Source organism: Macaca mulatta, chromosome 9 (assembly GCF_049350105.2).
Source record: "Macaca mulatta isolate MMU2019108-1 chromosome 9, T2T-MMU8v2.0, whole genome shotgun sequence".
Lineage (NCBI taxonomy): Eukaryota > Metazoa > Chordata > Mammalia > Primates > Cercopithecidae > Macaca > Macaca mulatta.
The window spans coordinates 110,057,283-110,080,251 of NC_133414.1; the positions used below are offsets into that span (position 1 = coordinate 110,057,283).

The 22,969-nt window shown below is 45.4% G+C and overlaps 1 protein-coding gene across 5 annotated transcripts in view; it reads right to left on the reverse strand.

Moving 5' to 3' along the window:
- The window catches only part of CRTAC1 (cartilage acidic protein 1), a 166,268-nt gene that overhangs the window by 140,337 nt on the left and 2,962 nt on the right, over positions 1–22,969 (reverse strand). For all 5 annotated transcript variants that reach the window (XR_013398205.1, XR_013398206.1, XM_077947067.1 and 2 more), the window contains exon 2: positions 6,712–6,905. Coding sequence is in view for 3 of the 5 variants with exons in the window: in XM_077947067.1 (XP_077803193.1) it covers positions 6,712–6,905 (194 nt within the window). In the remaining 2 variants the exon portion in view is untranslated. The remainder of the gene's footprint in view (positions 1–6,711; positions 6,906–22,969) is intronic.

A 22,969-nucleotide genomic window follows, 5' to 3' on the forward strand; every position in this document is an offset into this window, starting at 1 on the left:
TAAATCTACATTGACAAAGTTCAGACCCTGGAACATACTTGGCTGTACACACAGTAGGTGCTTGAACAGCTGTTGAGCTGAATAATCCAAAGCCTTTTATTTCTAGGCTATGAGTAAATACAAAAGGATTAGATTGGAAGCAATTTGGTGATATCTAATAAAATTTAAAATGAACATATCCCTGACCCTGCGGTTCTACTTCTTGGTATCCATCCTAAAGAAATATTTGCATACGTGTGTAAGGATGTACATGCAGTGTGGTGGAATTTGCAATGGTCACAGATTAGAAACAGCTTAAACGTCACTTGAGGAATGGCAAAATGAATACAGTACATCCATACTAAGCAACTTTTAAAAAAGCTACATCTATATGTTTGAACATATTATACAGTGAAAAAAAGCAAGTTTTGGAACAATATGTATCAGTGTGATTTCTCCATAAATTATGTATTTTATAATATATATACACAGTAGAAATGTACACAACATAGACTCTTTCTCCCTATGTCTCTGTCTGTCTCTCACACACTCTTTCCATATACATGACATAGAAATTTCTGGAAGCATAAACAGCAGACCGAAAAAGTTGTTATTCTGGGAGGGGGCTGGGATGGTCTTGAAGGAGTGTGGATTGGTAAAAATGGATTTTTACCTTCACCTAGGTTGTGTGATTTTTTTTTGCAACAAAATGTGCTTAAGTGTAATTAAAAGTAATACATATATATATATATATTTTTTTTTTTTTTCTTTTTTTTGGAGATGGAGTTTTGCTCTTGTCATCCAGGCTGAGGTGCAAAGGCATGATCTCGGCTCACTGCAATCTCTGCCTCCCAAGTTCAAGCAATTCTCCTGCCTCAGGCTCCCAAGTAGATGGGATTATAGGCACGTGCCACCACGTCTGGCTAATTCTTGTATTTTTAGTAGAGACAGAGTTTCACCATGTTGGCCAGGCTGGTGTCAAACTCCTGACCTCAGGTGATCTGCCTGCCTCAGCCTCCCAAAGTGGTGGGATTACAGGCGTGAGCCACTGTGCCTGGCCAAAAGTAAAATATATTTTAAGTAAAAAAAAAGAAACAGAATGAAATAATGTAACACTTTAAGATAATATCAAAACTGATTATCAAATCTATTAAAATGTTATACAAAACAACAATTAAGACTGAAAGTTCAAAAATATTTGTACTGATTTTGTTAAAAGCATATGTGAATGTGTGCATATATGTATATATTTTAATATGTATCTAATTATATTTATATACATACTACATCTACCTATTATTTACCATATCTATCTATAAATACTATATATATCTATATACTACATGTATGTATACATACTTATAATAAAATGCATAAATGCTGCTTTGGCTAAATCATGGATAAATGTGTCTTTTTAAAAATCATTGTTCTTATTATTTATAATGGCAAATTTATCTCCTATATGATTGTGATTAATTTGGTAATTGAATACAATTTGCCTTTTAAATAATTCAATTAACTTTAGTAAATTAAAAAGTTTCCTGACATAGTTGCAAAATTAAGAAAAACCTAAAACACTGCTTTACAGTATGTAGCATCCCTTTAAATGAAACCCTTCCAAATGTGAAGAATGTGTTACGGTTTTATCAAATGAATAATCTTTGGGTAGAAAAATGGATCTAAATCATGATTTAAACTTTACAACCACTACAATCTTTCCATTTGAGCAAACTCCTGTTGGAAACTGAGATGGTAGGGGTGTTATCTCAGACCTCTGGGGATATCCCAGGAAACAAAAGCTGCTCTAAAGGAATTGTACAAGATTGACACCAACAGGAATTCCTTTCCAGACTCTGTGAGACTGTAGATTGGGTGTTCAGTTCCACTGAGAAAAGGAGAAGCCACTGGGCTTTCTATTTACTGGAAAACTAGTACTGAAGATCCTCAATGGTCTGTGCGTGCGTGGAAGTTGCCAGAGGTGATCAAATCTTCCCCTCACCCCGCAGGGAGCAGACTGCAATCATACACCTGCCGGTTAACAGATAAGCCCTCCATATGCGGAGGCACTCGCCCAGATGTGCAGAGGATCTCAGCCGGCCCAGGCCCTCCCCCATCCCCGCAGAACAAAGGGCGGTCATTTCCTGCTCCTCCCAGAGTCAGAGACATGCACACGCCTTCCATCACAATTAACTCAAGAATCTGAAACACAACACAAACCGACCCGCAACACGCTCAAAATCAATGCTGTCAATACCCAGAACGAGGACACCGAAAAAGCAACACAAAACAAACCTATTCAAAGAGTAAATACTCAAAGCAACAGGGCTCCAGTCAGACATACTACAAGGTCAACACATTCAAGACAAGTTCAAGTACGGAGTGCTTTATAAACAGAAGAGCTGGCTGTTCTACCAGGGGTGGCAAAAGTAAATGCTTTCAGGGGCCAGGTAGTGGAAAGGTCTATAAGGTAATAGAGGGTGAACCTGTTATGAACTGAACCGTAGGTACCCCTGATAAAGGCTACAAATGCAATATTTCAAAATTTCAACTCCTGCTACATGATTCTTACACAGAGAGGTGACAATCAGACAGATAATAAAACAGAATTAAATATAGGTTTAGGGTGGATGAAATCTAAGGGTCAAAATCAGAAATGTTGCCAAAAAGTCCACATGGGATGAAAGGCAGGGCAGTGATCCTAGCTTTCATTGTTTGAAAAGATAGTGATCATTTGGTTTATATCTTCAAAGGCAATAACAAAACAAAAGCTAAAAGAAATAGCTTATTAAGCTCTAATATGAGGGATTCAGATTAGTCAAATTGGTTCTTGACATAAGTAACTATCGAGCTGGATTACAATAGGATTGCCACATTCCCTCAGATGGCTCAAAGTAAATGGAGCCTCTGAATACTGTATGTGTGGCCTTATTGTAAGGCAAGGGGTGGACCAAATGACCTCCCAAGATCCTGATTTAAATATGTCTGTATAGTCCATTTTTGGTTATCCAGCCCCAAAAAGGAGACAGTGACAAATCATCCTAAGCTGAAGATAATAAAAAGTTATATTTGCCTTTGGAATGTATTTTGGTACTCAAATTAGAATGTGTCTTTCTGATGCTCTGAGAATTCACAATGCTTCACAACAGCCACAAAGAAAGCCTGACCTGGAGCTGGGAGACTGCCCAATTTTGCCATCCTGTCTTCTGTGTAACTCTTGTTCTTTCCTGGGGGTGAGCAATAAATATCATCTTTCAGAATAACATCCAGCAGCCCAAGCTTTCTCAGACAGAGGCTGCGTGGCTCAACCCTGCCCTAGAAGAGACAGGGCTCTCTCTAAATGGCTGATTCCACATCAAGACCCAGGACGGTCTAGTTCTTGTTTCCAGAGACTCCAAAGTCCTACAGGACCCATATAAACAGGAAGCTACACAAGGTTGAGACTTCTAAACCTTGCTGTCAGTGCAAATGATGGTCTAGCTTCACTGCCACAGAGTACACAAAGGCACATTTATTGAAAGGAGAACGTGAAAAAGACTTCATTGAAGAGGAAGATGAAATGAATGTCCAACACTTGGAAAGAAAGAAACTGAAGGCTCAGGAGGTGCAGGAGCAATCCCCTGCACATCCAAGGACTGGCGGGATAAAGACCTGCACACAGAGCCCACATTTACACACAGGCTCAGGGAATTGACCTCAGCGAGTGGGCCCATGGGGGCACATATCACTCCGTTTGACCTGGAAAGGACAGGCAAACTGAAAATCCTGCTACCAAACAGCTCTGCTTCTTCCCAAATAGACCCAGGCCAGCACCAGCCCTGGGGCCAAGACCTTCTCTGCTAGTTCTGTTCTTCGCAGCTGAAAGATGAATCATGAGGAGAGCAATGCAACCTGTGCCTACTATTTCAGCATGCCTTTCAGAGAGATGCTGTGGAAAGGGGATCTTTCCACAGATAGCAAAATAGCAAAAATAATGATAGCAAAAATAATGAAGTATGCTGTAAGAGGCTCTTTGCATCCTCCTTTAGGGGGTGTGCTCGGCCCTTCGCACCCTTTCTTTCCTTCCATCTGGAACCGTGGGAAAAGAGTGCAACAGAGCAGGGGGGACCCAATGGGTCTCCTGCAACAGCCAGGGGAGAAGGAGGGAAAGCCAGACCATAAGAAGCAGCGTTGGCTGCTCAGTGTAGGGGCAGGGGCTGGGAGAGGGGTGCAAGGTACGGAAATCAGAGACAGCTTCCCAGTGGAGACAGGGAGAGGCTTTTCATGCTCTGGGATCTGGCTAGCTGCTTCCAGATGTCCAGGTCTCAGAAGGAGAAGAAAATAGGGTGAAGACACTTTCTGTTCATATCTCAGGTCTTACTTTTTTCCATATTAACTTGTGGGAATACAAGAGTATACCATCTTCCAAGATGAAAGGAGGGCATAATAGTTGCAACTTGGGGGGCGAGAAGGAGGAGAGAAGGACGGTTGCCCTGCTTTTCTCTGTCCTTTTTCAGTCCCCAGGGTCTATCAGGGGAGGCCAGGGTCGCCAAATAGGAGGCAGGGCAACCATCCAAACAGAACGTCTCAGAGATGCATCAAAGTCCTCTAACCAGAGATTCTGGCAGAGTGGCACATGGCTCTGGGAGTCAGGTTGGGCATGGACTTAGTGAGGAGGGTGTCTCCCTGATTCAGAGAGCAACTGGACAGTCACAGAACTGGACACAGGCAAGGCTGATTGACTGCAAATCTGCTCAGGTCACCCAAGGTAAAAAGAGTCATTGCAATGATTCCATTTCTCCTTTTCTGTCATATTCAGCTCTTTAGTTTTTTCCTTCTAAAAGCCCAGAACTGTACTGTCCAATTCAAAAGTGACTATTTTTAATTAAAATAAAAGAAAATTTAAAAATTCAGTTCATTGGTCACACTAACTACCATTTCACATACTCAGTAGCTACATGTGGCTGGTGGATTCCATACTGGACAGCATCAACACAGAACATTTACATCATCACAGAAAGTGCTTCTGGACAGCACACCAATCTAGAGCTAGAAGGCCTAGAATTGAGTAACTCTACTCTTTGCAGGGTAGAAGAAATGAACAGACAAAATAAAAACTGTACTTTACAAAGAATCTTTTCTATACATCTCACCACGAACCCTCATGACTACCCTGTAGATTTCAATATGCCCATTTTATTTAGATGAGGAAAGTGGGTCTGTGTAAAGTAAATTGCATAAGGTTTATAAATACTGGGTTGGCTACGGTTAGAATTAAAACCAGGTCTTCCAATTCCAAGGTCAAAGCTTTCTACTGTTACATGCAATTGCTGCAAATAATGTTACCCGCCAGTTACTTTAGTGCTACCAAAAAAGCTCGGGCCTCCCAGAATGAGGTCGACAGGCCCCTGTAGTGTTTTTATTGATTGACTGATTTTTGAAGTGATAACGAAACTTTGTACAGTGCTGTTGGCAGCTGTAGAGTTAGTAAGCCTTGGGGTTCAGATCCCGACTCATCTACTTACTATTTACTTAGCAGAGAGCAAGCTGCTTACTGTCTCTGAACCCCACCTTCCTTTTCTCTCAATGAGGATGACAATACATTTACTTCATAGTGCTGTTGGGAATGAAACAAAATGAGGGATGTGAAATGAGATGATGCATAGTGCCTGGCACATATCAGTGCTCGATGCACAATCTTTTTTTTTTTTTTTTTTTTTTTTTAGACGGAGTCTTGCTCTATCGCCCAGGCTGGAGTGCAGTGGTGCCGTCTCGGCTCACTACAACCTCTGCCTCCTGGGTTCAAGCAATTCTTGTGCCTCAGTCACCTGAATAGCTGGGATTACAGGCGTGTGTCACCATGCCCAGCTAATTTTTGTATTTTTAGTAGAGACGGGATTTCACCATGTTGGCCAGGCTGGTCTTGAACTCCTGACCTCAAGTGATTCACTCATCTTGGCCTCCTAAAGTGTTGAGATTACAGGCGTGAGCCACTGCACCCTCAGTGCACAGTAATTGTCAATGGTGATTGGCAGAAATTTACAATACACTGTCACATGCAATAGCCTATGAAGGCTTCAAGACAACAAGCCATTACAGTTATTCCCCTTTTTACAGAGGATATCTCTGAATCTCAGTGAGTAAGAGACTGAAGGTCATACAACTAGAACGTTTACATCTTAGGGCATGAACTCAGGCTGTTTGGATTCCTAGTCTTATGCTTTTTTTGCAACCCAATGTTGGTTTTCAGGAGAGAAGGGAGCCGTGGGCACCAAGGCATGTGCAGCAGAGGTTTAGCTGTCCGTCTTAATTTCCATCTGCCCCCCTCTTTGAAATGGTTAATTAATGTTTTCTTAGTCTTACGTAAAGTGCTGTGCAAAGGCAGCTTTGAGCATCCCCTTCTACCATAATCGTCACCCTTAAGGCCTTCCTGTACAGAGATCCTACAGCCCCACTGGTAAAGAAGTAATACCTGCATAATCAAGGAGGCTTAAATATGAAGAGAAGAGAGTGCCTTAAAGCAGAGCATTCCAGTTTTCTCCCTGAAAAGCCTGTGGATCAAACACCCTTCTTCCAAACTTCCTTCCATCCTGACTCACTGCAGTAGCAAAAGGCGAGGCCACAGCATCCCAGAACCCCAGCTGAGCCCAGCAGACGACCACAGACCTACGAGAACGTATGTTGTTGCAAGTCACAGGGATTTGGAGTTGTCGCACAGCCTTACTACAGCAAAAGCTGAGGGTGGGAGGCACTTACCCCGCCACGACGATCTCAAAGTCCCCATCATGGTCCACATCAGTAACTGCCACACCATAGTTGAGCTGGGTGGGATTACTGTCATAGTCAGGGGGCAGAACTGAGTTGGTGACTGCAGTGAACATGGGTTCAGCCCGCTGGGACCCCTCAGTGATAGGCAGAAACCAGAGCAGCAGCAGGAACATCCTGGACATCTGAAACCAAAAGTGACAAACGTTACTGAAAGAACCTGTAACCAAAGCAACCCCAGAACATTAAAGTCCTGGGTAGGCCCAGAGTGCCTTTCTCTCCTATTCATGGAGAGCTTGGCAGTGCCTAGGCTGCTACTTTTCCACAAACCCTGCCCTACCCTGCCCATCCTCCTTGAAACTGCAACCTGCCTCCATCATGGCTGATCGCCCTTAGCCTGCTCTGCTTTGTCTTTTTCTATGGCACCTATCATTGTATGACGTATGGTGTAATTTACTTATTATTACACTTATAATTTATTGTGTGCCTCCCTCTGCTAGAGTGTAAGCTCCACTTGGGCAAGGATCTCTGTTTTATTCACTGATATGCAGCAAGCCAAGGGTAGTTCACATAATAGGCACTTCTTTCCTTCATTTATTTCATATTTGTGGAAGGAAGGAAATGAGGGAGGAAGGGAGGGAGATGGGGAGGGAAAGGTATAAATACAAAGGCATTTCCCACACTCTGGGAGAAAGACTGGGAGAATGAAGAACATAACAGCTCTCAAACAATGCAGTTTGGGTGAGACCCTCATGAGTATCCAGACCTAGAACAATAGTAGATGCAATGAAAGGCTGTTCTTCTGTGGTACGTATTCCAGAGGTAGCCAGGGGGAATATGCAACCTGGCAGGTTCCTCAAGCCAAGATCCCTCCCTAGGGCAGCTGGCCATCACCTCCAGACCAAGAAGCAGTCAGTTAGGGAAGGCATTCCAGCAGGATCTGGCGGGTAGCACATCATTCACTTGGAGAAATTAAACCACTGCGTGCATGTTTCATTATAAATTAATTATGTATAATGCATTGTATAATTCATTATTATATCTCTAACATAACTCGGGGTGTTGCCAAGTAGCCTGGTGCCATGGGAGCCAGTGGCACACACCCAGGAGACAGATGAAAATGGCCAAGGAGGTGGAGGGACTCCACCTCCCTTGAGTGAAAGTAAGGGAGACACTTGGAACGCTGTAGATGGCACCACCCTGAGACTCTCCCCGCAGGCCTAGAATCAGCACTCATGGAATGTTTTAAAGGCTCTGCTGGAAGGAGGCCCACAAAGGCTGCATGGGTCCAGTCCCAGCAGGCAAAGCGATACTTTCCTGCCTTCAGAAGGTAGCAGACCTATTCTAGATGGAACTTTTCCTGCTGGCTTGTCAGTGCATCTGGCAGCCAAGAGCAAGGCTGAGTGAGGCTGATGTCTTAATGAAGGGAAGAGCAAGGAAGATCTGAAGACTGTCTCCCCATATGGAGACAGATGCTCCTGCCAGCAAATGAGCTTGCTGTTCAAGGACCCAGAGACCAAAATGAAGGGCCTGGGCACTGCCTTCAGAGTCAGACGTGATTCAGGAGCCTCTTGAATGCTTTGCTGGAGAGGCTGGGGAGTGACACAGGGGCAAGGCTCCAATTGCAGGGCAAAAACTGGGAAGGAGGTTCTTGTAGTGTGTTCAAAGGGCACATGTGGGGTGTGGCACTACCAAACTGAGGTCATTCCAAATTACAGAGACGTCTGAACGAGACAGCATCTTCTGCTGGGTTTTCTAATCACTAAAGACAAATGCATCATGAATCACTAGAAGAGCTTTGCAACTTGGCAGGAACTTTGATTGGATAAAGGAAACTCATAATTGGATTAATGAGCAGCTGGGTGGGGATGGGGGAGGAAATGAGAAACTAAAGAGTATTTAATAACCAGTGTCGACATGCCGAAATGTAGCATGGATCTGAAGGTCATTGGACTTTTCAACGGATGACCTCTATTGTAGTGAATGGCAAAGGAGTTTCAATTTGAGGCCAAATCCAATTGATTGGCAGTGGCTGGAAAGAGTGCTGTGATCAGCTTACAACATCAGCAATGGGCATGGAAGAGAAAAGTGGCATCCGACATGTGTTTTAGAAACTAGTTAGTTCCTCCCAGGCACCACACCTGCAATTTGGGTCATGGCCACCAGTGAGGCTGGTCCCATTGGGGTAATATGAGCCTAAAAGTTCTAATCATTAGAACCTTTCTAATGAAGGCCCTGAGAGTCAAGAACCATGATCTAGCCTCTTTAGTTTTACCTTTTCTTTTAATGAAAAGGAGAGATACGAAAGAAGTAGCTGCTCTGTGTTATCCGTTTCCAGATAAATAACTTAAAGCAAGATGAGAAAGAAATAATGCACCCACTGGCTGACCTCTATTTTGCCTGGGTTACCTTAAACAAGTCACAACCTCTTTGGGTCTCAGTTTTCTTCTCCAAAATGAAGGTTTGGAGTTCTCTAAAGGTCCTTTCCGGCTCTAAAATTCTATGATGAATTAAAGGATTTTTTTTTAGATGCAGACCTTCAGCAGTTTTTTCCCTCCTGAGCTGCTTCTATAAACTTCAGGCCAACCAATGTGGTTTTCCTTTCTGAGGATATGAAACATATTTTGAACAAGACAAGCTTTTCAGCAGGGTTCTACAGTAGTTGCCTCACAAGGGCCAAGGCCAGAGAGGAGCAAGCCATCATGTGGATCCTGAACTCACCCAGCATGAGTAGAGCAGTGGTTGGCCTCCCCCCGAGACCAGGGAGAGAGTTGGGGGGGGGAGAATAAGTCTTTTACATTTCATTCCTCTGCCACGCCAAACACACCCAATGCACCCACCGGGCTGCTCAGTACCAGTTTGAAAGTCAGGGATAAGCAGTGGGCTGTCTTGATGGTGTATTTTTTGGGCAATGGTTATGGTGAGGAAGCTTAGAAGACGGTCTGTAAATATAATATTTACCCTCTTTTTGGGGGGTTCAGATAAAGTAAATCATTTAAATGCTCTTCTCTACCCTGGCTGCTCAGAGCAGTCGGCAGACCAGCGCATCAGCGTCATTTAGGAGCTTGTTGGAAATGCAGAAACTTGGATCCCACTCCAGACTTAATAAATCAGAATCTGCATTTTAACAAGATTTCAGATTATTCCAATGCATGTTAAAATTTGAGAAACACTGCTCAATCTTGGCTGTGCATTGGAATCATCTGGGGAGCTTTAAAAAAATTCTCATGCCTGACAATAGTTTCTTGGATAAGACAGCAAAAGCACAGGCAACAAAAGAAAAAATAGCTAAAACAGACTGCATCAAAATTAAAACTTTTGTACATCCAAGGACACTATCAAAAGAGTGAAAAGGGAACTCACAGAATGGGAGGAAATATTTGCAAATCATATATGTAACAAGGTATTAATATCCAGAATATATAAAGAACTACAACTCAACAACAAAAAAACTAAACAACCTGACTCACAACAAAGGACTTGAATAGACGTTTCTCCAAAGATATACAAATGCTCAATAAGTACATGAAACATCACTAATCATTAGGGATATGCAAATCAAAACCACAATGAGATACCATTTCACACCCATTAGAATGGCTATAATAAAAAACAAAAACAGAAAATAAGTGTTGGTGAGGATGTAGAGAAATTGGAATCCTTGTGCACTGCTGGTGGAAATGTAAAATAATGCAGCTGCTGTGAAAAACAGTATGGCAATTCCTCAAAAAATTCCAATTAGAATTGTCATATGATCTAGCAATTCCACTTGGGCATATACACGAAAGAACTGCAAAAAGTGACATGAACAGATATTTGTACACCCATGTTCATAGAAGTATTATTCACAATAGCCCAAAGGCAGAAGCAACCCAAGTGTCCGTCAACAGCTGAATGGATAAACAAAATGTGACCTATGCATACAATGAGTATTGTTCAGCTTTAAACATGGAGGAATTGCTTTTATATAGGAAGAAAGAAAAAATAAAAAATAAGTAAAAGGAAAGAAATTCTGACACATAGTACAAGGTGGGTAAATCTTGAAGACATTATGCTAAGTGAAATAAGCCAGTCGCAAAAGGACAAATACTGTATGTTCCACTTCTACAAGGTGTCCAGAGTAGTCAGATTCATAGAGGCAGAAAGCAGAATGGTGGTTGCCATGGGGTGGGTATAGGGGAAATGGGAGTGTTTAGTGGATTATGGAGTTTCTTTTTGGGAAGATGAAGAAGTTCTAAAGATAGATGGTGGTCATGGTTGTACAACAATGTTAATATGCATAACATCACTAAAGTATATACTTAAATAAGGTTAAAATTGCAAATTTTATGTTCTGTGTATTGCATCACAATAAAAAAATACGAATGCTTGGGTCTCATCTCAAGATATTCTGACTTAACTGGCACAGGATGTGTAGTAAGGGCACCAAATTTTTGTTGCTGTTAATATATAATCATGGGATATCAGATTTTTAAAAGCTCCCACATGATTCTAATATGTTGCAAAATTTGATGAGCACTGTTCTATATCAGTGCTTCTCAAACTTTAATGTGTGTGTGAATCACCTGGTGGTCTTGTTAAAATGCAGATTCTGATTCAATAACTCTGCAGTGGAGTCCAAGATTCTATATTTCTAACAAGCTCCCAGGTGGTGGTGATGATGTCGGTCCATAAACTACACATCGAACAGCAAGGCTCCATACTGTAGCTCCCAGAGTCCTGAAACCAGGCTATATACTACAGTGAAGGTACAAGATTGGTTTAAGAACATTCTCCTCTGCCTCTGGATCTAAGGAGCTGAAATCAATCCTAGGTTATGCAATCTCCAGAGCTGCCCAGGCTCAGTTTATCTTTACACACTCAGAGCTTGCTGTCTTCAGCTCAGGATCAAAGTACCACAATTGACAAGAAGTGACAAAGAGGGATTCTGACTCTAATTTTTATGAAGAGGTGAGAAGGGGAAAGGGTTGATGCTGGAGAGAGGGTCAGGTCAAGGAGATGAAGGATAGCTCCCATCAAAGGCAGAGCCTAGGAAGAAGGGATTCTGGGCAGGAATTTGCAGGCCAAGATAGAAACATATGCCCTTGTGTTCCCAGAAACCATCATAGTGCCTGATACCTAGCAGGTTCTCTGTTAATATGTGTTAAGTAAGCATGGGAATGAGTATGTCCAATTGATAACATGAATCAACAGAAACTGCTTGCAATTTGTCATAGTTGTTTAAAAACTGTTCTTCCTCTAAAGAAATGCTCCTCAAAAGGCAGTGTGCTTACCAATCACTTGAGGGTCATGTTGAAAATACAGATTCGGATTCGGTAGGTGTGGGGTGGCCCCTGAGAGCCTGCATTCCCAGGAAGCTGTCAGGTGATACGAGACTCTAGGCTGGCGGCTCTGAACCCTAGGTGCCTAACAGAACCACCTGGGGTGGAGGTGTTTAGAAATATGCCACCACCCAGGTCCCTTACCCAGCTTCTGATTGAACTGGTCTGAGGTGGGAGTTTGAGTGCTGTGTATTTTTAGAAGCTGCCCAGATCATATTAATGGACAGTCTGGGTTGAGAACCACTGCCCCAGCTTCGTGGTCCCCAGATGGGAAGCTGCAATCTGATTTGAAGTGAGAAATGTTTCTGCTACCAAAATTCATCATCGGCTGGTTGAAGTCTATAAAGAAAATCTATTTATCTAGGGAGTGTCAGAGGAGGAGGGGAGATATAGAGTTTTGGGGGAAAAGCAGAGCAGGATGACACTGCCTGAAGCAGAAGAGCAGCTGGCACCCGGAGTGACCTCGCATTTTGTGTGGCTGACTCAGGGAGCCTCTTGTCACACCACTGTGAACATCTGAATCCTTGGGGAGAACAGGTAGAAAGATTAAAAATAGAATGAAAAAGTAGTTTGAACTGAACTGTTTTGTTTTCTTGAATGCTTGGGTATCAAGCACCTACTATGTGCTAGAGCACTGGGAATAGCACTCCCCGGCAGGTGTAGCACTAGAGAAGTACATAGTACATGCTACTCCATGCAGAAATGCGGAAGGTCCTAGGAGTGAAAAGATGAATAAAACCCAGCCTTTGCCTTCCTCGAAGGAGCTCTCCCAATAGTCAGTGGAGCAGCCATGTGATCTTAGGTATAACACCCCGTGTAAGGGCAATGGGAGGCTATCCAGGTAAAGCAGCCCAGACGAGGCAAGGCTAAATATCAAAGGCAGAGGGGCACAGGGCCAGAGCGCAGGGTGCCTCAGTAAGGGAATGTGAGCTTCTCCTGCAGGGGAGGTGTGCGGAGGGGGAAAAGAAGGGACTTCATAAAGGCCAGAGATGGGAAAACTTGTGTTTCAAGCTGTGAGAAGAATTGTTTTTTAATAATAATTTATTTTCTGCTTTTTTTGAGAGAGGGTCTCACTGTCAACCAGGCTGGAGTGCAGTAGCACGATCATAGCTCACTGCAGTCTCAAACTCCTGGGCTCAAGCAATTGTCTCACCTCAGCCTCTCAAGTAGCCTAGGACTCCAGTTGGGTGCTAACACTCCTGGCTATTTTTTTTTTTTTTTTTTTTTTTTTTTTTTTTGTGGAGATGGGGTCTTGCTATTGTTGCCCAGGCTGATCTCGAACTTCCTGGGCTCAAGCAATTCTCCCACACTGGCCTTCCAAAGTGCTGAGATTACAGGCATGAGCCATCGTACCTGGCAATAATTTCTTAAAAATGCTCTATAAGCAAACTTTTTGAACAATTCCCAGCAAGGTGAAGAGACAGAGAGATAAAGAGAGAGGCCGGGCATGGTTGCTCATGCCTGGAATCCCAGCACTTTGGGAGGCCGAGGCAGGCGGATTGCTTGAGGTCAGGAGTTCAAGAGCAGCCTGGCCAACATGGTGAAACCCTGTCTCTACTAAAAATACAACAAAATTAGCTGGGTGTGGTAAGGGGCACCGCCTGTAATCCCAGCTACTCAGGAGGCTGAGGCAGGAGAATCGCTGGAGCCCAGGAGGTGGAGGTTGCAGCAGTGAGCCAAGATCGTGCCACTGTACTCCAGTCTGGGTAACAGAGCAAGACGCTGTCTCAAAAAAGAAAAAAAAGAAAAAGAAAAAAAAAAAACAAGAGTGAGACCAACGTTTGGAGTTAGCAACCTGGCTTTGGATCTCAACCCTACCACAGCCTAGCTCATGACCTCGGACCTGTTCCTCGATCTTGTTGGTCTTTGGTGTCCTCATCTGTGCCATGGAGATCATATGACCAGCCACGGTTTCAAGGGTTAAGTCAGTGACAAGGAAGGCCTCTCCAGGGCCAGGCAGGTGGCAGCCAACTTGCATGTTCCCCTTCTTTGACACAGAGAGCTGAAAGGTGAGATAGTCTTTAGACCTTAGTTGTGGGTTCCATGTAGCCAAACTCAGTTTTCTGTGGCCTCAGGACTTTCCTGAATTGGGCCTGGAAACCGGTAACCAAGCAACCTGGATTCTCTGATGTGAGGTCAGGCAGCTGTGGGGAGAGGCCTCCAGGGCAATTTTCGGGGCAAGCAGTTCTTTCGCAACTATGGAAAGAGCCAAGGTCACACCCCAAGCTCTCACGAAAACAAGATGCCTAAATGTTTCCGATGTTGGGAACAAGCAGAGAAAACACAGCCTTTCAGACACTTGTAGGAGGGCTGAGACATGAAGGAGAGAGGCAGCCACAGGAACACTCTGCCTGGCACAGGCTGGGCCACCAGCTCCACAAAGACACCCACAAAAGAGCTCCTGGCACTCAAGCAACACTGGAGAAGAGCTAACAGGAGCTGCCCTGGGTCTTCACCTGCGACAACACTTCTTGCAGACCTTCGATGACCCTGGCATTGTGCTAGGTGCTAGGGTCACAGCAAGAAAACTGCTCACCATTTGCAGTACAGGGTGAGGGGTGCTGCGGAGGAGGGAGCACAGAGAGATCTAAGTTAGCTAGTAGGCGGAGCTGGGGAGCGCTTCCTAGAGGGAGGGGTTGTAGCTGGACTCTGAGGATGCCATGAAGTTAGGTGGGCAAGGAGAGGCAGGAGGAGGAGCAGGAAGGAAAGAAAAACAGAGAGAGCCGACTCTGCAAAGGTCAGGAAGACCCAGCCTTCACCCAATCTGTCCTTCCCTATCTACAGACCCCACCACCTGGCTTATAAGCTGGGAGGCAGCACCCATTTTCCCACACTGGGTGTTTCCAGTCAAAGGCCCTTCCATCAGACTAGAGCAGTGGTTCTCCACTACGGCGATTTTGCTGCTCTCTGGCCCCAGGGACATTTGGCAATATCTGGGGACACTTTTGGTTGTCACAGCCAGGGAAGAGGTGCTACTAGAATCTAGTGGGTAGAGGCACGAAATTCTGTTGATCATCTACAATGCACAGGACAGCCCCCACAATTATTCAGCCCAAAATATCAACAGTGCTGAGATGGAGAAACCCTAGCTAGAGTGACATCCTGGGCCTCCCTCTTTACTCTGCTCCCTTCTCCCAAGGGAGGGAGTTTGAAAGAACTGGCCAGTTTGAAAGAACTGGGATTGAAGAGCCCTCTCTGGCCCTGCCTCCCTGCAGGGGCCACTGTGCCGTGTGTGGAGCTTGGCCAGGCAGGCTCCACCCTGCCCTCACCCACAGGGAAGCCTGCAGTGGGCAGGGCTAAGGTGTCAGCAAGCCCCAGGAACCCCACACAGGAGCCTGGCCTGCCAGGCAGTTGCCTCTGGAATAAAGGCGGCATTTCCATCTCCACCTGCCTGCGCCCCACCTCTCTTGTCCTTTCTCTTAGTTGGCCCTGAATCTGAGTCGGGGAGTGGGACGCTATTCGCTGGGCCCCTTCAAACCCCAACACTGTCACTCAGGCTGGAAATCTGGCACCATCTCTGCTGCCTCTTCATTCTTCGCACCCACTGGATCCCCGAGTCAATTCTGCTTCACAAATCTCTCTCAAAGCTGCTCAGTCTTTCCACCCCTCCTGTGGGGGATCTGCCCCTTTCTCCCTCACCTGAACAATAGCAATACCTGCTAACTGCTTCTGCCTCTCCTCTCCCCTCCTCCCACTTCCACATGCTGTCAGAGCTTCCTTCCTAAATCTCAGAATGGGTCGTGTGGATCTTCATATGGACTCTGTACACCAGGCACACAGAGAGGCACGTAATTGCAATTTTGCATAGCAAGTACTATACGAAGAATGGATAGTTAACAATAATAATACATATCTACCGCTGACCATGTGCCAGACACTACTCTAACCCTTCACATGAGTGACCCACTTAATCTGCATAGTAACCCTGTGAGAGAAGAACTATGACTGTCCCTATTTTACAGATAAGAAAACTAAGGCACAGAGAGGGTAAGTAACTTGCCCAAGGTCACACAGCTAGTACCTGGTGGACCCAGGATGTGTGTCCAAGCAAACGAGCTCCAGAATTCTTCAACACCATACTGAATAGTTTCTCTCATGATATCAAACTTGTCTTAACCAAGTGAGATGGGAGCACAGTGAAAGCAGCAACCATCTCTGCCTGGGGAAGCTGGGGAAGGCCGAAGAGAGGCAATGCCAAGCAGGCCAGAGGAACAAGATGGAGAGAGTGTTCCAGGCTGAGAGGAGCAGGTGCATGGGAGATGCGCAGGTTTGTGTAGTGCAGTGAGGCTCTGCAGGGCAGACTCAGGGCAGGGGCAGGACACCTGGTGGGAAGGAGTGCAGCAAAGGAGGCTGGAAAAGATCTTGGAAGCCTCGTGAGTGACACAGGCCCATTGGGCCAGGGAATGCCATGGCTGGAGTGGTGTGTTAGAAGGAATTCTCTGTCAATACAGTGTGGAGAAAGTCATGAGAAAGCTGGGCTGGAAGCAAAGAAGCCAGTTAGGTGGCAAATAACGTGGCCCAAGTGAGCGAGAACACTAGAGGCCACCATTCACTCACTCATTCATTCATTCATTCATTCATTCATTCATTCATTTATTCATTCATTATTTCTTGTGCACCTACTCTGTGTCAGGTACTACTCTGGGCACTAGGAAAACAGCTGAGAACAAGATGAAGTTTTTGGTAATGTATGGCATTAGTATACATTCTAATGCTTCTATTTCTCTACCCTGTCCCCCACCCTTGTCCTCTGTATTGCCAGTCTAAGAGACAAACTCCAGACCTCTGCAACTCCCTACCCTGCAGAAGGTGCCATGTTTCATGCATTTTCCCAGCATGAAGAAAATGTAAGAATTCCTCTTCCTCCCCTCTACCTGGAGACAGTTCTAGACACTGCCTGCAGCAGCACTCATAGACGAGAGACTTGGGCTTGCTCCAGAAAAAGGCAGACAAAACCTCAGGGGACCCAGCTGAGGAAGTGCCACAGAAGCCAGTGGGCTAATGAAATGGTATTTCTGAAAGTGAGAGGACAAATGGAGTCTCCTAGCCTTATGCAGAAGTCGCAGCAGGTTCTTAATAGGTACTATTAACTGCTCAGACTTCCCGTTCTGTAAAATGGGAAATAATGTTTATCGGGTTGTTGTGAGAATGAAATGAGATGAATGTGTGTTAAGTGCTGAACGTAATGCCTGGCAGAGAGAAAGTCCACACGTGGTAGGTAACAGTACCAATAATCACACTATTACCACTAATGATAAATGTTTGTGGGATGCATGAATGCGTCTCAGGTGACAGAGTCCAGGCCTGCTTGGTGCTCCCCTTCCAGGAGTAGTTGCCAGATGTTGAATGGAATGCTCTGGACTGTAAGACTTTGAGGAATAGGTTTGCTTCTGTAACTAATTTGTCTAGGGGACCCTGATGGAGTTATTTGACTCCTTAAATACTGCTTCGTAAGCACAGAACCCCTTAGCATGCTATGCTATACACATTAATTCTTCAAACATTGAGAAGATGCCTAGGGGCCAGGTTAGAAATGATGAAAAAGACATAGTCCCTGACCTCAAGGAGCTTACAGTCTATCAGGGGTAAGACACAAGTCAGTGGGATAAGCTCAGAGTAGAAACAGGTACAAAGTAGGCCGGGCACTGTGGCTCACGCCTGTAATCCCAGCACTTTGGGAGGCTGAGTCAGACAGATCACCTGAGGTTGGGAGTTTGAGACCAGCCTGACCAACATGGAGAAACCCCAACTCTACTAAAAATACAAAATTAGCAAGGCGTGGTGGTGCATGCCTCTAATCCCAGCAACTCGGGAAGCTGAGGCAGGAGAATCACTTGAGCCTGGGAGGCAGAGGTTGTAGTGAGCCGAGACCATGCCATTGCACTCCAGCCTGGGCAACAAGAGCAAAACTCCATCTAAAAAAAAAAAAAAAAAAAAAAGAAAAGAAAAGAAAAGAAAAAAGAAAAAAAGAAACAGGTACAAAGCCTAGACATAGGCCATAGGAGGGTGGGATTAACTAGGGAGGTGGTGGGAAGGGCAGGCAGAAAAGACTCCCTGAAGACGGTGAATTGGATTGTAGATGGTGGAGACCTATGGATCAACAACATGCATGTGAGACAGCTTGGTACATGCTGTGGATGCATTTGTTGCTCCTGGAGTGCAATGTCTGGGATATGGGGTGGAGGGAGAGAGAAGAGGGGACAGTGGGGACGGGGTGGAGACGCAGTCTTGTGTGGGGCAGCAGCTGGGATCTGGAGAGCCTGCCATGCCACGGTAAGGAGCCTGGAGTCACAACATGTGGGAAGTTTTGAAGTCGGGCAGAGACAGGATCAGACTTGCATTTTTGAAAGGGCGTTTTAGACTTCAAGCAGCAGTGTGCAGGATGGATAGACCGTGTTTCTGAAGAGTGAGTGAGAGTATCACAGAGAGGATCTGAACATCCTGGGGCAGGGGTCGGGTGGGGCACTGGATGACCTCCAAAATCCTTTTCCAGGCCTAATAGTTTATGGGTCAAGTTTTTCCCTAAATAATTTAAAATGCATTCATGGACCCTGCTATTTAAAAGCATCCTCCCAGATATCCTTTTGTGATTCACTTCCTAGTTTGTCTCCAGTGGAAGTCCAAATTTCCATGTAGTCTATCAGCTTCAAGCAAAGTAAACCTGCACTGAGCTTCCCCGCAGCAGCCAGGTGGGAAGGGGGCAGGAAGGAGAGGGAGAACAGCAAAGGGAGGTAAAGAGGAAGAGAAACAGCCTTGCTCCAGGCTCAGAGCCAGCCACCATCTCATGGAGTGGGTCTTGTCTGGAGTCTTCAAGTGCTGCTTGATTAGGGGACCTTTGGAGGTTTACATAGTCCTCATGCCGGCTCTGGGAAGGAGCTAGATGGAAGGCAGGTTTGGAGATCCAATCGAATACCAAGGGTCACCCCTGCCCCAGAATGGCCACCAACATTCACTTACTCATTTGTGCACCCACCAAGCACCTACTGAACCCCTCCGCATGCCAAGTGCCATGCTAGGCACTGAATTTGTGGCTGAGAACAAATGACAGTGTCTCCCTCATACTGTTTACAAGGCAGCATTTCTCCTTGAGGACTCTTATTTCCCCACCTGAAAAAGCCTCTTTGGATATACACAGCTTCTCAGATGAGAGGTGCATGATGATGATTTCTAAGAAAGAGCCTGTTCTTAGAGACTAGAGTGAAAGGGAATGTGCCACCCCTTAGAGGAAGAGACTGCGGGTGATGGAAAGAGCCTGCCACCCAGCTCCTCTGATTACAGTGACTGACCTCCAGTGGCTAAGGGACCTGTTTCAGGACAAGTAGAAGATTCATGGCAGGAATCTACACAGTGACGCTCCCATGTGGGAAGGAAGGGATGTCACCTCAGTCCTCTCAGGGGAGCCTCAAGTGACTTCCTACCTCCAATCCTGAGCACAAGGAGGACGAGACCAGGGTCAGACCTCATGTGAAAAACACCAACTAAGGCTGTTCCCACCAATCCTACAAGAGTTCCTCTGCCCTTCTGGGAGGGGAATTCCAGCTCCCAGGCCTGTTCCCCTTCCTAAGAGCTGTGTTAAAATTTGTACAACATGATGCTTCCTTTAAGACAGGTCTATATCAATAGAGGTCGGAAATGCCAAAGCAGGAATCTCCACCGAGGTGGCTGCTCCCTAGGTAGGTGAAGGTTGATGTAAGGAAAGAAAGCAGTCCCTGCAGTCCCTCCTCAGGTCACCGGGACACTCCCAGAGCTCAGCAGTGATTCCCATGACCTTGTCACTGTACTTGTTGGGTGCAAACAAAGATAAGAGTAACTGGAAACAACAGAGAGGGTCATTTTACACTCTCTGCACTCTCAATTCTTCTGTAGCTAATTAAAGTAATATGTCAAAATGTCCCTTGGAAGAGTTGTTTAAGAATATGCCTGTTAAGTAAACAAGGCTTCACTAATTAATGACACGCCTTCCCATCCCTCATTGAAGTTCCTTGTAGAACTTCTGGGCCAGGAGGGTTGAGCAGGAAAGGATGGAGGAGAAGTCGCCATCTCCTTTTCTCGGAGGGAGAGGGGACATGTCCAGCCTCTTGTCATTTGTGGAGCTATCAGTTTCTCCTCCGGATGTTGATCAGATTTCCTGGGCTGGAACCAGCTTACAGGGCCAGGGTACTGGAATTTTTCCAAGAAGTAAATGCTTTGCTTCTTACGAAGTCAACATGATTTCTTTCAAGGAAAATTTTTATTTTTTTAAGTGCCTAGGGTTTTTGAAGGGCAAATCTTTGGACCTTTCTCTAAAGAGAATGATTATAATATATATATATATTTTTTTGCTAAGACCACCTCCCCACCACACACACACACACACACACACACACACACACACACACACTCACAGAGGCATGAGGGTGAGAGAATGATTTGTTCAATATTACACAATGAGTCAGTGGCATAGCCAGAAATACAACTTTCCAAACTCCCAATTCTTAATAATAGAAACATTAATATAGTCTCTATAATTTTCTGTTTATTTTTGTTTTCACAGCTCACATTTAATTTTCACAACAACTCTGGGGAAATCTGGGTAAAACGGTCTCAGGAGAGAGCAGATCTGAATTCCAGACCAGCTCTGCCACTTGCTTGCAGTGTGATCCTGGCTGGTTCCCTCTCCTCTCTGGATCTCAGTGCTGTCAGCTGTGAAATGGGGGAATTGGAGGAGAATACTTCCAAAATCCCTCCCACCTCTAATGTGCTGTGAATCTGTACTGCGATGCTCCAGTCCTGGGTTTCTCAATCTTGGTGTCAATGACATTTGGGGCCAGATAATTCCTTGTCATGAGGCGTGTTCTGTGCACTGTATGATGTTCAGCAGCATCCCTGGCCTCTACCTAGTGAATACTAGTAGCACCCCATTCCCCAGTTGTAACAAGAAAAAACGTCTACAGACATTGCCAAATATCTGGGAGGGGGAACAAAATAACCCCTGTAGTCACCATTCAAGGACTTCGATAAGGTCAAAATCATGAGTGGTTCACTGGAAAAAAGGTCTTCCTCTCCCTTCCTTTTCCCCAACCCTTTCACACCTTTCTGCACACTTTTCAAAGACAACCTCTCAGTCCTTTGCTACCTCTCATTTCTTAAATGCCCTAAGTGGTCCAGGGTGTGTTTGGTGTGATAATGAACCAATTGATTTCATACTTTCTCCTAAGGAAAGTTCACAGGTTTATGTCCCCTAAGCAACCAGCCAGGCTCTCCAGAAATCCCTAGCAGAGCCCAGGCTGGCCTGGAAGCCTGTATCTGCAGCCTGCAGGAGGCTCGGTGAGCATGAATTTGTCAGCACTCTTAAATCACTGGGCTCCGAGGAAGGCTTCTCCCAGCAGAAAGATCCTTCCTTAGGAATCAATAGCTCAGGGCCCTCCATCACATTCAGAATTATCCTGGGACCTGTAAAATTTCTTTTTCCCAAGCATGGCAGAACCCCAAAGTGAAAACCCTGAGGTGGGGGAGGGAAAGAGGCAAGGAGGGAGCCCTGCGAAGAAGGCCTTGCCCATCAGCCCAGATGTTGCTGTGAGCAGAGGCTGATATGCAAACCTGGGCACTCAGGCTCACTCTCTGGGAAAAAGAAGACTCCGGGGGTTCCCAGTGATTCAGCAATAATATCGCCTTCCAACTGAATACCTCTTTACCTCTAACCAAGGGCAGAGGAATACTAAAGACTGTCTCCCTCCAGCTTCGCTCCCCTACCCTCATCACACAGTTGTCGGCCTCATCATTTAGCAGAGAAGGAAACTGAGGCTTGCAGAGGTTAAGTGGTTTGTTTAAGGTCTCTAAGCCAGGAAGCACAGACCAGATTCTAAGCCTGTGTCCTTACCATTACAATGAGAGGGGAACGGGTCAGTCATCCGGTGGGGCTCATAAAAGCCCCACTGGACAACTTCCTGTTTCTCATAATCTAATGCCACTTCTCAAGCTCTCTACCCACTCCCGCATTCAAACAAAAGTCCAGAGAGCTTATGCTATAACCACAATTTATGTAAGTATATTCCTCTGGTCTTATCCAGAACTAGAGCAAGTCTTGAGAATGCAGGCTCATTTCACCAGGTAAAGCTAGGAGCTGGTGAGATCTCAAGCACAGCCTCTTAAGACTCCAGTTTAAAGAGAGGGGCTTTTGCTCTCAGGTAGTCCATGTGATCCTGCCACCTCCCTCCTCCCGCTGAAGATGAAGCCCAACTTCATCTTCTGTGAGCATGAGGGAAGGAGGGGACTCAAGCATCTTCCCTGGCAACAGGCATCCCTTTCGTGAGACTTAGGGAGAGAAGAGGATTCCGCCTCTCAGAATTCTGGCTTGGCAGCAGTGGGTTTCTTATGAGGGTAGGCCGCCAAGTCTGCTGAGGCTCCAAGGAGAACCAGGAGGAAGTCCATTCAGTGTGCAAAGAAGCCAGGTGGGGAGACAAGAACAAAGGGGGCAGCCCACACGCCACTCAGCAAACCTCTTTCCCAGAGCCCAGCTCAGATGTCAACAGCAGGCTCTTGGAACAGAAGAAAGGGCAATGGAAATGGTAGTATCTTGCAGGTCACCCAAGAAGCCCAAACATAAGGATTTTGCAAAAATAGAATGTCCTAGCACTCTGACCTTGAGCTAGGAGCAGCAAGGGTGGGGGAAATAGGCAAATGCTCTTTGGAAACTCTCCAATCCATCTAGAATGAATGTGGGAGGTCTCACCAGCAATGGTGTGACTGCAAGACAGAGAAACCCCACGCCAGCATTCCTTGGTGCTCCAGACCTGGGTTCCAAGACCACAGTGGGGGACTCAGCATTTCTGACTCCAAATGCACAGACAGAAACCTGGACTTGCATGGCTTTTGCTTAAAACACCACTCGGAATAATGAGACGAGATTGTAGAGGGAGGGAAAGAATAATTAGGACTTTCTATGACCT